At 37.9% G+C, this 15663-nt stretch overlaps 1 protein-coding gene across 4 annotated transcripts in view; it reads left to right on the top strand.

Moving 5' to 3' along the window:
- The window catches only part of fip1l1a (FIP1 like 1a (S. cerevisiae)), a 90989-nt gene that overhangs the window by 68703 nt on the left and 6623 nt on the right, over window positions 1-15663 (top strand). For all 4 annotated transcript variants that reach the window (XM_072252708.1, XM_072252710.1, XM_072252709.1 and 1 more), the window contains one exon: window positions 3852-4089. In XM_072252708.1, the coding sequence (XP_072108809.1) occupies window positions 3852-4089 (238 nt within the window). The remainder of the gene's footprint in view (window positions 1-3851; window positions 4090-15663) is intronic.

The following is a 15663-nucleotide window of genomic DNA, read 5'->3' as shown; positions in this document are numbered from 1 at the left end:
TATCTAAAGATCTGTGCCCACATTGCTGTCCTTGTGCTGAAAGAACAATTATTACTAAAGCAGTAGAAGATTTGACTTTAGAACAACTGGCCCAAAGAACTCCTTGTAGTGATAATCTGTAATGGAAGTGATTGGATTGTTTCATTGCGCTAGATGATACTTGAGATAGTGGAGAGTCTTTAACTACTTGTTGAATTTTGTGAAGTAATCTGATTCAATAATTCTTGTGTCAAGGGCAATCAATGTTGTCTGTCTTCAGGAAGCCATCTTTTTTAATGTGTGTTTGGACAATATTGTGATAACGTCTGGAGGCAAGTGGTCCTAATGAACTCAAAATTGTTGACGAAGTTGTCAGTAATTAAGAGCTGCTTCCCTGTCACAAACAGTTCGTGTCATTTTGCTGATTGTTCCAAGTTAACCTTTGAGATTGTGTTTAGTTAAATTGGGCCCTTTCTGATCTTGTGAACTGGAAGCACCTGGATATTTTGTTTCATCTTGTCGAACAGAGGTATGTTGATGGGTAAAATACTAAAAAGTGGTTGAGTCATGAACCTATTGAATCACTAGCCTATTGATGCAGCGATTTTGCTTGAATCTGCTGTAGCAGCTTGGAATTTATATACAAGTAATTAAATTAAACTGGACTAAAAATGTTTTATATAGATGGCCATGAAACTGTGGGAATATTTTTTTAAAAATTTGATTCACTGGGATTTTCCAGGGAAAGAAATCCCTATTTTTGCTGATTCTGATATATATATATATATAGTAATTAAATCTTCCCAGTCTTTTAAAATGCTTATAATAAAGAGCAGTTAGTGGCCTAACTGGGACATCCACATTCTGTAGTTGAACTGTAGCAGCTTTCCTAGAAACATGCAACTAATCTTTAAAACCACAGTCTACAGTTGTCTAAAAGCTCTGATATGTTTTGTGCTCTTAATGTGGAGTGCATTAAATTAGTTGAAAACAGAATTGAAATCCAACTTAGCAAAATTGGGTCAGAGAAGTGGATCATTGCTTTGCACACCTGGCATAATTATCTGCAGTTTCCTCAGTCATGCTGTTATCACTGAGTGGTGCCCATTAATGACGGAGATGCTGCTAATATTGTCTCTCTGTTCAATTGTACTTCACTATTTGCAACTGGATATGGGGCTTGGTCATAATGATACCATGTTGCTTCTGTAGTTTAGTGGTAGTTTCAAGGGCTCAGACCTTTTTGGTATGTTTGATGCTACTTTTGTACCTCATTTAAACTAGTTATTTCTGGTATTTTTTCTAGGAATGAATGCAGAAGGAAGAAGGGTTGTTGCATGATGAGTAGGGAATGGTTTAAGGAAGTCATCATCATGTTTTGCCTTCTCTATGAATGAAATAATGGGAGGAGAATGACAAAGTCAAGGGAGTGGCTGAAGCTGAATTAAGAGTATAAATTCATTGCTACATATCTTCCTTGAATCATGGCTTTCATTTAATGGACCAAAATGAAAGGAAATTGAAGTAACAATATGAAAAGTTGTTGGGTCCAGGGATTAAGGAGAAACAGTGAAAATGTCACTGAGAAAAAACAGTTTTATATTTGAGTGGTTTGGAGAGAATTTGGATAATAAATGAGAAGCAAGCTTGTTGGCACAAAGAATATCAAAAGGAGAAGAAAATACCATATACATTAAGATTATGGATCAAGTTATAATTTGGTGTCGAGCCACATCACCATGTTGATTGTCCAGGCTGGACAAATAATAGAACGTATTATCATGTAGGAGTGCTTATTGATAACTGAAAGTGGTCAGTGTTAATCAATAGGTGGATTTTTTGTCATTGTTTGGCTTAATGGTATGAAACCTGTAGTTTGTGTGTTATCTGGAGGACTTCCAGTCTACTCCTTCCAGACATGGAGCCACCACTTATGATGGGCTTGTCCTATTGATAATGCAGGCTTTACCCATGGATAGTAATAAAATTCTGTAACTGTGGCTGAAAGATATGATTCTGAGGATGAGCATGCCAAGTTATTGCTTGTCTAATCTGTGGGACAGCTCTCTGACCTTTGGTATTAAAACAATGTTTTTTAATCACAGTCTGGTAATATATCACTTTCCTGATATTTTTATTATTCCATTATTTAATTAAATTCCCTGGGAAATCTTGGAAATATTTAAACCAATGTCTTGAGATCATTTAGTCATAAATAAGCTTTTCTTAAAATAGACTAGGCATTTTTTAAAATATCATGCTGAGCAATTATGATAGGATTATTCATTTGAAAAACATTAATGTGATGGTGACAAACATTTTCATTCAACTAAATTGCTGCTGACTGTGGCATTATTACTGGTAGTGCACAAGAATACAAGCTATTATGAAGGGGCATAATAACCAACACAACAAAAAAAAACTTAGAAAATTGGAGCTGCTTTCACTGGAACCAAGTAGAGTAGAAAGTGACTTGAAAATATTGTGGATAGAAATCCACAGTGTCTTTGCAGTGTCTTTATAGGTCTGGAACAAGCAGTCACGATTTTTAAAAAAAAATTAGGAGATGTATATGGATTTAAGAAGAGAGCTTCCATAGGAAAATTAGGACAAGCAATGTGGAGAATGAACATGCAAATAATTTGGTCTTGATGATCTCTTTCTGTTTTGGAATTGTTAAATGGTATCAAAACTTTTAGCCACTGTAGTAATTATTTTTGATTAAAGGTAGCTTCTTAAAGAAGTATATTGGCAGTGGGTTTAAAAATCACTCATTAAATATCTGTAATTATTCAATCACTGATGATGGTTGCTAGCAAGTCTGCATTCATTGGCCATTATCCTATACTGATGCAGCATCAAGACCCAAAATGTTAACTCTCTATTTGCCTTCACAAATGCTGCTTGACCTACTGATTTCTTCCAGCAGTTTGTTGTTTTTTTGCTTCATTGTCCATTTGCTGGAAATGTGGTGAGCAGTTCAGCTGATTTGTTTTAAAGCTAATTGGCCAATTAAATTGTGTCGAAGTGGAGATTTGTATATACATTTAACCAGCAAATGGTGACTGCTTCTTTTCCCTGAAGAGCGCTATTGTTTTTTTCCCCAGAGCTCTTGTACAAGTAATATGGCTTCTTGGCCTATAGATCATAAGCAGCAGCCACTGAACATTCATTTTGTACGCATTTGTCCACTAACTTTTTTTTTTGCTCTGGTAGAGCTGTCTTTCTGAAACAAAAATGGAGTGGAACAGTCTGGGGACATGTGATCTGTATGACTTATTATTTAAAATGTAGTCTAAACTATTGTTATTTTGAATATTTAATTCAATATTAAGTTGTGCATGGAACAAATTAAAGAGAAGGAAAGATGCAACAAAACATTAAAAGTGTTTTATAAATGAAAATTTGAAAAGCTGCAGATGCTGGAAATCTGAAACAAAAGCAGAATGCTGGAAATACATAGCAGGTCAGGCATCATCTGTGGAAGAAGAAACCTGGTTAACATTTCTAGCCGAAGGCCCTTCATCAACTAGTTCAAGGTGAATGATATGCTCCATGGACATCTGCAACAAATGCAAGCCATTGGAAATTTCTTTGTTGAACATCTTGGTGAGAGACTATACTTCTGGAAGATAAAGAGCTACTTAAATAACTTCCTGAACTTCTGGCATGTGAGCTGTGCTTGTGCAGTTTCCTTTGTAATTGGAGGGCTGGCTGCTAGCTTTGTTATTGTTTTGGCCATAAAAAAGAAAGTTAATTAGAAATGCGTTATTATTATGATAACTATGGTTTTATTGTTTCATGGGCCTCAAAATGCCATGAAATATGATGATGAAAGAAAGTAATGATTGCCCAGTACTGCTTCCTTTCAGATTATGGTAATCTATCATATCCGAATATCCCAGTTTCTTCTTGGAGTACCTTAATTGACAACAACAAACAACCAGCACAACAACAGCAACATCAATGGGATTATTATCCACGAAGAGAGAGGGAAAGGGACCGTGATCGTGAAAGAGATCGCAACAGGGAGCGAGAACGTGATCGGGACAGGGACCGCGACCACGAGCGAGAACGTGACCGCAGCCCTAGTTCAAGTGCCTACAATGGGTGAGTCTAACTAAGAATGTTTGTGTTACTTATTACATTTCACCCTAGCAGTACCACTCCTTACTTTATTTACCTAAATCATACTGTGTTGATTTCAGGATAATAAGAGCAGTCCAGTTTTTGCCTGACGCCGGCCCCCTAGGCCTGAGTCGACGTAGTGGTAGTAGTTTTTGACAAATTACTACTTTATTTTAATTTGGGTGTGCCCTTTAAATACTGTGAAATGATAAATTTCAGGTCTGATTAAAAGGGTTAGTTGTTGAGCAGTTTATTAACAAAGATGGATAATATGTCCTGTCTTTGCTATTAGACGAGAATAATTTGGTGGCATAGGACTCCTTTTATGAGGTTTTGATAATGCAACACCAATGGTTTTGTAACCAGTACTGGAGTGCAAACCACATTCAGATGGACAATAGTTGCATTTGTACCCTTTGACCTGGATTCTCCCTGCCATTTTGCAATTGCACAGCATACTGTGCACACTTTCTCTCACTGCCTACATTTTTGCTTATGGGATTTCTGACGCAATTAGCTTCACTCGCTTTGGAAGGGGTTCTGATATTATGAAGTACTTGCAAAGAGCAGTTTAACTGGCCTTAACACAGCAATGGAACCATTAATTTTCTTCATTGGTATCACTTGATGTTCAACAGAAAATCTTGGTTTCTGCTTATTGGTTGTGATGGATAATGACCTTTGAACGTAAAAACGTAAGTAAAAATGGAAGTAGGCCACTTAATCAGATCATGGTAATTCCTTTTGCATTTGTCTCCGAACAAATATATATGTGAGGGTAATTGATGTCTACAGAAATGGTGAATACCATTAGAGGAGAAAATAAATTGGACTTTACAGGGCATTCTTCAGCAATTCAGATTTGTGTACATTGTTTCCTTGATACTTGTTTAACAAGGTCAGCAGCATCAAATAATTGCTTTATTTGCCCAGGAGCGGATAAGTTGGGTAGTACAATAGCAGATGAAATTTGTTCAAGGAGGCCTTGAGAATGTAATTGAATCTCATTCTCCATCTGTCTGGTAATCTCTTCACGTGGTAAGGTGTTTTGAGAGGCTGGTGTCAGGCATATGCATAAAATAGTATCTCCAAAGTAGCCACCTGGGTGTAGCTAGGGCTTCAGTCTTGAGATGTTGATCTAGGAGAAGGCACTAACATAGTTTGCTTGCCCTTCTAGTGAATTTGGGGGTTTTTTGCAGAGATGATGTTGATGGTATTGTTCTAGTGGTTTGAGACATCTACTCCAGGTAGTCTAGATATTGCACTTTTGCCTCAGTGTTGAACTGGAATATCAGGTGTTGTTAGATAATGGTGTGTGTGTGTGTGTTTTGGCTCTATTTGCTTTTGATTACGATGCCCTTCCCTATCTACAACAGTGCATCTATGAATTTCTTTTACCTGTTGCATGAAAAAGTGCTATTTAACCACAAATTAACATTGCTTCTTGTTCTAGATTTCTTCCTTGAGGAATTCCTTTACTTATGCATCTGTAATTCCAGCACACGAACAATGAATTTATATCATAGTATTGACAACATTTCAGTGTGGATAATATACAGTTCCAATTAATACAGTATGTTATGTGCTATATTAAGGTTTTAGTTAGAACTGTTCAAAATTGTAAAGTATTTTAAAGTTTTTTTCAGCCATATCTTTTCACAAATAAGTGCTGGAATCAATTAACAGGAAATGGGGTAGTCAGGTCTGTAGGAATTGTACTTCAGCTTCTCAGTTCAATGGATCTCATTAAAAGGAGAGTTCTGCCTTTTGGTAAAACATCTAAGCAGCGAAAAAAGAGCTGGAAAAATATGCAACTATATAACTTAAAGCTTGTGACCATCTGCTCCAAAAAAAAAGGGCCCCAAACTACGTTTAGAACTATAATTGTGGTGGTATGGATGCTATGGCTTCAGATCTGCCAATTACTTAGATCATTAAAACCCACTTTTATTATAAACTTATTTAGTGTTGCATCTCATCAAATGATCTTAAATTTTGCTCGCCTTACTTTTCACAGATTTGTAATGATGGGATTCTGTGAGCAAAGTGCTGCCATTATATCATTTCCTGTATCAGGATGGAGAATAGGCAGAGAATGTAATCTGATTTAAAAACAGTAAGCACATACAAGCCCAAATTATTTTATTTGAATAGTTGTATTCTTTTAGGGTTTTGTGTGGTGCAAAAAAAAACTGTAGCAGTAGGGTAGAGGGCATTTTGTTCTTTTTATTATGGAAGCGTGACAATTACTTGACTGCACACGTGCACTTGCATGTATTTTAGAAGTTGTAGTGTAGAAGCATAATGAACTGGAGCACGCAGAACATCTGTTTGTCGTCAACTTCCAGGGACCAGGGAGAGGGCTGGTCACTGAGAGCTGGCCAAAATGAATCTTAATGACTACCAGCCCAAGAAAAGTCTCTGTGCTGTTGCCAAAATTGTTCTAAATAGGGGAGGAGGACTCTGTAGGATGAAGTTGAATTATTTGCCAGCTGTGCGAGTTCTGCTGCCGTATGTCTTGGGGAAGAAAAGTAAAAGGCTTTTAATTCATAAAAGCTGCAGTTAAGGGTAAAAGAAAAGGTGGAAAGAAGTTCCATATGTCAGGTATAATAAAAAAATATAGATTAATATATAATTTATCATTTAATATATGTTATTAATATGTATAATCTCCTTTGCATCTTGTTTCTCTCTCCATAATTTGCTCATTGCGTTCCGAGTATTTTAAGGATAATAGGTAAAATTCATGGTGTTGATTTTTGACATTTTAGTTTTTATTGGCAGGTGTGGCAAATAGCGGGTCACAAATCACTTACCATAGGCACCTTTCTGTATTAAAATGGTTACAGTAATATTTCTGAAATTTTGTATTTTGTAACATTTTTGTTTTCAGCAATACTTTTTGGAGTCCATTTGCATTGTTTTCAAAATGTAGCAGATGGAAACACAATGCTTACAAGGTACCCTGTTGAAGAAATAATGACAGTTTGTACATTAAGGAGTTGGGGGGGGTGGAAATGTAGAAGAAAAGAGATCGTAGTGTTATTGCTCTGTGATCTCAGAGATAATGAGCGAGGATGTCTTGGAAGGGTCTTTAAATGAGGCCATATAGGTAGAATTAAGAAATAACTCATGAATGACTGAATGAAATAATACAGGACCTAGAGCAGCAGAAATATGGGCAAATCCAAGAGGTGCAGCGGTGATCCAACTTTGCCACAATAAACTGAGATCACCCTGTGTGAAAGGATTACACGGAGTGAAACTTTTAAATGTAGACCAAGTGTTGCTACTTGCATGTACTTCGACATTCAGAAAGTAGGATTCATTACAAAATGAAACGGTAAGAATTTGTGGCTAGTGTGTTTCCACAAGTAAGGATGCCAAGTCTAGGGATTCCTGGATATCAAGAGATATCTCATGACAAGTACAGAGTATCAAAAGTGTGGGAGGTCTTTAGGAACCAGGGAAAGGATGTGGGGAGGGTGTGCTTTTAAGCAAAGTTAGGAAGGGAGTACTACAGTAGCATAGCAGCATGGCCTATTAAAGCTTGGGGTGATGGAGTTCTGAGTTCATTTCTGGTGTCGTCTGTACATTTCTTCCCATGAGCTCATGGGTTTCCTCCAAAAGCTACAGTTTCCTCCCACATTCCAAAGGTGTACCAGTTAGTAGCTTATTTGTCCTGTGGTTAGGCTAGGGTTAAATAGGTGGGTTGCTGGGTGGCGTGGCTTGCTGAGCCGGAAGGCTTCAAACACAAATCTTGGGCTTCTGAGTGGTCCACCCAACTTACTAGCTGATTAATCTCAATGGCAGGTAGAATGATGCATTTTGGAGGGTAGGGTATTGTTTGGTTAGGACATAACATAAGCAGTAATGCTTAAGAGATAGCATATTATAGAAAGGACTTTATTGTAGAGTAGATTTACAAGGGATTTGCCTGGAAGGAAATGCTTGTTAAAAGGGGAGACAGGACAGACTGGGGGGCTGAGTAGGATCTGACAGCAGTATACTTATGAAACCACAAACATCCTGTATCTAGTAAAGTGGCCACTGAGTGTGCAGTGTAATAGAGTCAAACTTAAATGGAAATACTGCTGTAACCCAGAAGCTACAGTCTCTGTGGAATGGTATGACTACAAACTAAAGCATATCCCATGAGTATATCTTAGTGGAGCCATACAACAGAACAGCCAGAAATGTATCTGAACAAAACTAGACTTTGTACAAGTCACTTGTGAGTTGTAACAATGAATTTTAAACCTGAGAATTTGTGAGAGACTGCATAAGCTCTTTTGTTGTGATGATGTGCCAAATCAAAAAGCTAGCAGTGTTGGAGATGAAACCATGCAGCAAGGCAAGAGAACTAGGGCCACAGCAAAGGACTGCCTAGATCAGCATTCAAGGAATTGGGAAGTCAGCAATTTGTCAATCAACTGCTGATCCACCACGTTCCAACACAAAATGTTAGCAAGGACATTGCAAACTGCTGGTTAACTAGACACCTATTAACGTTGTTCCTGCTCAGTATCAATGCTTGTGCTTATAGATTTCCTTTAAAGCAGTTGGGTAGTTTGGTGGTTCACCAGTTAAATTATTAGCTGAGTGATTAATACAGAGATCCAATTTAAAACTACTGCAGCAGCTGTAGAATTTAAATTCACTTAATTTGGCATTTGGAGAAAATTAATGCTAATCATAGACATGATGGAAACTACTGTTTTATTAGTTAAACAAAATTGTATGGTAATATCCTTCCAATCTATCATCTTTATCTGATCTCTCATTGTAATTTCAGGCCAAGACCTGTGGTTCACTCTTAAATACTGTAGCAATCCAGTTAGTTGTAGCATTTGAACAGAGAATAAGTAAAACTAGATGAAACAGCTGGGAACAATCAATTCAGATGTGGCAAAGTCACCAGCAGTCCAGTTGATCTTACAAGTTTCCTATTACAAACATTTAAGGACCGATGTCTAAATTGGGAGAATTGTCCCACAGACTTGTTGAGCAGAAGACTGACATGGTGGTGTACTGATACACATCTTACAGATAATGTGCCAGACATCTCTATTGAACAGCCATCTTTCCTCATGGTCATGAAAAGGCCAGATATGTAGCACAGTTGTTTCCAGAAGAGAGGGAGTAACTCTGGGAGGTCTTCAACATTGACTCCATTGAAGTCTCGTGCAATGTGTAAGGAAATCTCTTACTGATTGACACTTGCTGACCCTTCCATAGATGATGTAATCATTTCTTCCTTTCAACAACATTTGGAAGAAGCATTGAAAGTTACAAGTCCATTACTAAGAGGATGTCAGTGGCACTCAGACCGAACTAACTTACCTTGAAGGACACGGCTGCCACTCTGGGTCTGCAGCAGTTGGCAATGTCATGAGGACAAGTTCAATAGGAATAAACCTCCTTGACCTCAAACATGCTAGTCTGCCAGTGGCAGGTGCATCAGTTATTATAGTGTTGGACAAGTGATCACCACAGAGGTCAGTGTAGTGGTCAAATCTCATTTTCACACCAGAGATGCCTCCAATCTGTGTCACTACAAATTTGCCAAATGGGATATTTTCTGAACAGATCAGACAGCCAAAACAGAAGCATTATGATTCATCAGAAACGTAGAATGCCACACTCTGTAATCTCATAATCCAGTATTATTTCTTATTATACTGTTACCATCAAGCCTGGGATTGACACTAGTTCAGTGAGGTGTACAGAAGGGTGTGATGGAACAGGACCTTAAGTTTGTCAGCTTAATAAATTATGTACACTGAGCAGCAAAAATCAGCATGTGGTATACAAAACAGCCAATGCATCAGTTGAAAGCTCTGTAGTCCTCTACACATTGAGTTCTGAATGCTAGTGAATAATTAAACTTACAACTATAGAAGAGGGCTTCAAGAGCATCCCATCTTCAACAGTGATAGGGCCCAGCATGCAAGGCAACACAAAAGGCTGAAGCATTAACAGTTACGTTTGGTCAGAAGTGTTAAATAGATGTTCTATCTTGGTTTCCTCCGAAGAATGCCATATCATAAAAGCCTGTCTACAGCCAATTTAATTCACTCCAGGTTAATAATAAGCAACAGCTGAGGGCTCTGGATGTAGTCAAGAATGTGGACCCAGCCAACATTACAGCTGTAGTACTGAAAAACCAGCTCTGCTTCCCTAAGCTGTTCCAGCACAGTTATAAACTGGCGTTTATATGAAAATGTGAGAAGTTGCCCAGGTTTGACCTGTTTGTGAAGATGGGAAATGTTATCTGGCTAGTTTCCAACAAATCATTCTACCTTCAGTCATCAGCAGAGTATTGGAAGCTGTTGTGGACATTGCTTGCCAATAATGTATTTGCCAATATCTAGCATGAGTTTTGCCAGAAGCACTCTGCTCTAGACCTCTTTGCAATCTTAATCCAAATATGGGCTAAAGAGCTGAATTCCAGAGGTGAGCTGAGAGTGACTCTCCTGTACATCAAGGTAGCATTTGGCCAAGAGTGGCATCATGACTTCCTGGAAAAGCAGAAGTCAATGTGCATCAGAAGGGGAGAATATGTTTAATGATTATAGTCTGATGTCAAGTAGAGGTAGGTGGCTGTAGTTGTTGGAGATTGATTCTCCCAACCCCAGGATATCACTGCTTGAGTTCCTTGCAATGGAGTCCTTGGTTCAACCATCTTCAGCTGCTTCACTAATAACCTTTATTTGTCAGGTGTTCAGAAATGGGGGATGTCTATGGATGACTATAGAATTCTTCAATGAATGAAGCCATTGAGGGATTTGCGATGTCTGTGAAATTTAAAAGTAAGGTATTGCAGAATTGCGAGCCAGTTTAATTTTATGTTCATCAATTTGGTGCAAAGTGGAGGATAAATAGCAGAATTTTCAATAAAATCAAATCAGGAGGATATAAGATGAATCATCCAAGAGAGTGTTTGAATAGCTGAATTTACAGATAACAAAGGCATGGAGGAAAGATTTAATAGATTATAATGCAGAAATATGAGTAAAATTTTAGGGTGGTGAAAAGTAAAAGTAAATACTTCCTGCATGACCATTTGCTGATATCACCAAGTACTTTAAAGCTGATTAAATACTTCTGAAATGGAGTTTATTTCTGTACTATCAGAGATGTAGCCATGTGAATAACAAACCTGGCCAGTAGCCTCCTAATTTTGGTAATGTGAGTGTGAAATATGTATTAGCCAAAGCACTGTGAATCACTTCCATGCTATTTTGAGGGAATCCATGATGTAACTTTACGAACAAGAGAAAATCTGCAGATGCTGGAAATCCAAGCAACACAATCAAAGTGCTGCAGGAACTCAGTAGGCCAGACAGCAGCTATAGAAAAAGAATAAACAATCGCCAGACAGCAACTGTAGAAAGCGTAAACAATCCCCAGTCCTGATGAAGGGTCTTGGCCCAAAACATTGACTGTTTACTCTTTTCCATAAATGCTGCCCGGCCTACAGGGTTCCTCCAGCATTTTGTGAGCGTCACACAGTTTTATATTTGGCTCATTGAAAGATAGCACCTCTGTCTGTCAATTAATACATGATTGTCAGCCAGCATATGTCTGCTCAAGTAGAATTTAAATCTAGAACCTTGCAACTTAGTTTTGAGAGTGCTATTAATTGAGTTAGCTCTAATGCTATTACAGAAACATCTTTGGATATGACCTAAGCTTGGATTTGCTCAAACAGAGGCATATTTGCTATCGGTTTCAACTTTGCCTTAGAATCACCAGATGGAAAGATAGCATCAATGAACAGAATTTGTGATGGTACAAAAGACTATGACTTTTTTTTATATCCAGTTGGCATCAGACACTCAGTATAGAGATCCAAGGAGGTACATTTCTTTGGATTAATAACAATGAGTTAGAGCTATCTTTCAGTGATATCTCTGCAGAACCTAAAGCGACAGCACAGTGGCTTGGCGATTAAAGCAATGCTTTACAGTTGTAAGATCAGAGTTCAATTCCCACCGCTGTCTGCGAAGAGCTTGTATGTACTCCCCATGATGTGTGGGTTTCCTCTGGTTTCATCCTACGTTCCAAAAATGTATGGTAAAGGCTAGTGATTTGTGGTCATGCCACGTTGGCGCTGGAAGTGTGGTGACACTTGTAGGCTGCCTACAGCACATCCTTGGACTGTGTTGCTCGTTGACACAAATCACACATTTCACTGTATATTTCAATGTGCTTATGACAAAGCTAATCTTTAACCTTTAACGTGGTATTTGAATCGTAATGGCTCTTATCTAAACTAGAGCTTTTTCCCCTCTTTCTACCAAAATGGTGGATGAACTGAATAAGTATTTTGTATCAGTCTTCACTGTGGAAGGCACTAGCAGTATGCTGGAAGTTCAAGAGTGTCAGGTGCAGAAGTGAATGCAGTTGCTATTACTAGAGAGAAGGTGCTTGGGAAACTGGAAGGTCTGAAGGTAGTTAAGTCACCTGGACCAGATGGATGACACTCCAGGTTCTGAAAGAGGTAGCTGAATAGGGTTAATGCAATTGCTAGCTCTCAGCATTCCCATCAGCCCCATTTTCCCATTTATTTCTCTTTAATGTATTCTCCCTGATAGGCCCATCAATTCTTGCAATCTAGCAGCACTTTGATTAACCTACTAACCAGTACACCTTTGGAATGTAGGAGGAAATCAGAGTACCTAGGAGAAACATGCAGTGTCATAGGGAGAACATGCAAGTTTTATGTAGACAGCACTAGAGTTCAGAATCAAATTGCTAGAGTTCAGAATTCTCAGAGGATATAGGAAAAAAATAGAAATTAGTACCTTTTTAAATGGTAAGGGATTGAAAGGTGTTTGGATTAAGTGACTTTAGTGTTATACGCTAATTTCTGTGTGTTTCCTTGGCTAAGATATCTAGAACCAAGGACAAAATGAGAGGACAGTGATGAGAAGAATTCTCTTTGCTGGCTGCGGAGATTCATTCAGTTAAATTCAAGACATTTAAAGGTGTTGATATGGGTTCAGTGCAGGAAGGTGGCGCTGTGATAAATATCAGACATGAAGGGTTGGAGGCTCATCTTCTGTTCCTATTTTCTTCTAATGTCTCTTCAGATGGTATTTGTCAGGTAGCAGATCTACTTTGCTTTTATATGCTTGTCTCATTGAAACTCTCTGTAGTTTTGATTTTACCTGCTGTTCTGTGAGTGTATAATAATTTTGTGAAGATCAAAACAAATGCGGGTTCATCTAATTTGTTCTTTCTAAACACAATGCATGCAGATTCTTTGAAAATCACCACCAAATATCAAGAAGTCAAGATCTGAGAGGAATAGAATTCTCAACATTGTCATTTGTTGTAAATGGTTTTATGTATCAAAAAGTTTTGTATTGTGGTTTGTGATATTTTTTTAATCTCTCTTCATTTTACCTATTCATTACCTTATTCATTACTCATTTATGAATAATGGTCCAGAGATTATATTTGCTCTTGAACAGACTGTTTCCAATGACCTTTAACTTATATAAAGTTAATTGTGCTTTTTTCCACAAGAGGTATTCATTTCCTGCAAAGAAAATTGAAACGCTATTTTGTTGTCTTGTCAGGAGAACTCCCCTTGTAATAATTAATGGCTAATAGTACAGAATGCGTTTGTCAGAGGAAATGTATAAAAGATTTGATTTTGTTAATTGAGGAAATGCCTCTTCAGCGAATACTGGAATGATGCTCATTGCTTCACTTGGCTTTCTTGTAGTTTTGGCACTGTTACAAATTTGTGAATTTTCAGATCCACATGTTATTTTTAAGCAAGCTAACTCTTCCAAGTTAGCTTCCTCGAGCAGCAAATGCTCTGTATTCTTTACTGTCTGAAACATGTATTATTTTCTATGAATCATAGTCATAATGTTATTTCTGGAATTTAAAAGTTTTGGCCAGAGAGGGCCTTCTAAACCCAAGCGAGAGATTGACTACCACTGTCACTTTTTAAAGTACTCTTTCCAAAGTGCATTCGTCACCTTTGCATTGAATATTCTATTATCATTTGGAATCAAATTCTTAATAACCATTCCTTCCACAAGATTACGCTGCTACATGTGAAAACTGAGAAGATGATGTTGTTGCCAGGCAGGTTGCAAATATATATTCTGGTTATTTTGTTAGCTTCAGTAAATTTCAAAAAAATGTAAGTAATCATTTGCAATTTTTTTTTTGAGTATGACTGTTTCTATTTTAGGTAACCAGTACAAGGTGAAGTCTCCCAAACTGTGCATTTTACTTTCACAACATTTGGAATATTGGTATCTCTAGTTTGACAAATGAGGCTAAACTGAGAAATTGATTTTATCTATATAATGATATCTGGTAGTGGAACTTTTGTTATACTAGTAGAAAACCTTTGTATATAGAGATTTTCTTGATTTTGTTAAATCCCTTTAAGTCTGCTAATCAAATGAAGCCTAATGTAAGCCTAGAACAGCACTCATCTTCTTTCTGTACTTTGTAGTCTGCTGAACTTAACATTTGAGTTCAGCCAATTCAGGTAAACACAGATTCCAGCCTTCATGCAGTACATTTCCATCATTCAAACTTCCAGTTTAACATATTTATTCACTTTCTGTTTGCTGCTCCTCCAGACCTATATTTTGAAATTCATTAAATATTGCTTTGGCTTTTACTTGCTACTGTCATCCATTTACTTTCTCCAGTCCTCTGCAATATATGACAAAACATTTTTTAGTCTTTTTCTCTTTCTTCCCACTGCCATCCTTGTATGTCATGAAACATGCTTCATTTCATGATCATCCTTCAAGCTTCTCTGAGACATAGAGATACATCATTAAAACAGGCCCTGCAGTCTACTGAGTCTACACTGACCATCAGTTTACACTAAACCTATGTTAATCTCATTTCTTTCTTTTCTCCCCACATTCTCGTCTACCACTTAGTTACACGCTAACAGAATTTACAGTGGCCAATTAACCTACCAACCTATACATCATTTGACACATGGGATGGGAGAAGAGCACCCAGAGGAAACCCATGCAGTCACAGAGAAAATGTGCCGACTCCATGCACAGGGCCCAAGGTCAGGATTAAGAGCAGTTTTGGGCCCCATATGTAAGAAAGAATGTTTTGGCATTGAGAGGGTCCAGCGGAGGTTCACGAGAATGATCCAGTGTAAAAGGGTAAAAGTAAGATGAGCATTTTATTGATCTGGGCCTGTATGGAGGGGGTGCATATCTCATTGAAACCTACTGAATATTGGAAGGCATAGATGGTGGATATGCAAAGGATGTTTTCAATAGTTGGGGAGTCCAGGACCAGAGGGCATCACCTCAGAGTAGGAGGACATCCCTATAAAACATAGGTTATAAAACCATAGGAACAGAATTCGGCCATTTGGCTCATGGAGTGCTCTGCCATCCCATCATGGCTGATTTATTATCCCTCTGAACTGGATTCTCCTTGTAACCTTTGACACCCTTACTAATCAAGAGCCCATTAAAATCTGCTTTAACTAATTACAATCACTTGGTCTCCGCTGCTGCCTGTGACAATGAGTTCCACAGA

The sequence above is a fragment of the Mobula birostris genome, chromosome 3 (genome assembly GCF_030028105.1).
Source record: "Mobula birostris isolate sMobBir1 chromosome 3, sMobBir1.hap1, whole genome shotgun sequence".
NCBI classification, from domain to species: Eukaryota; Metazoa; Chordata; class Chondrichthyes; order Myliobatiformes; family Myliobatidae; genus Mobula; species Mobula birostris.
Note: the sequence above shows the minus strand (reverse complement) of the source record. Positions and strands in the feature narration are given on the sequence as shown.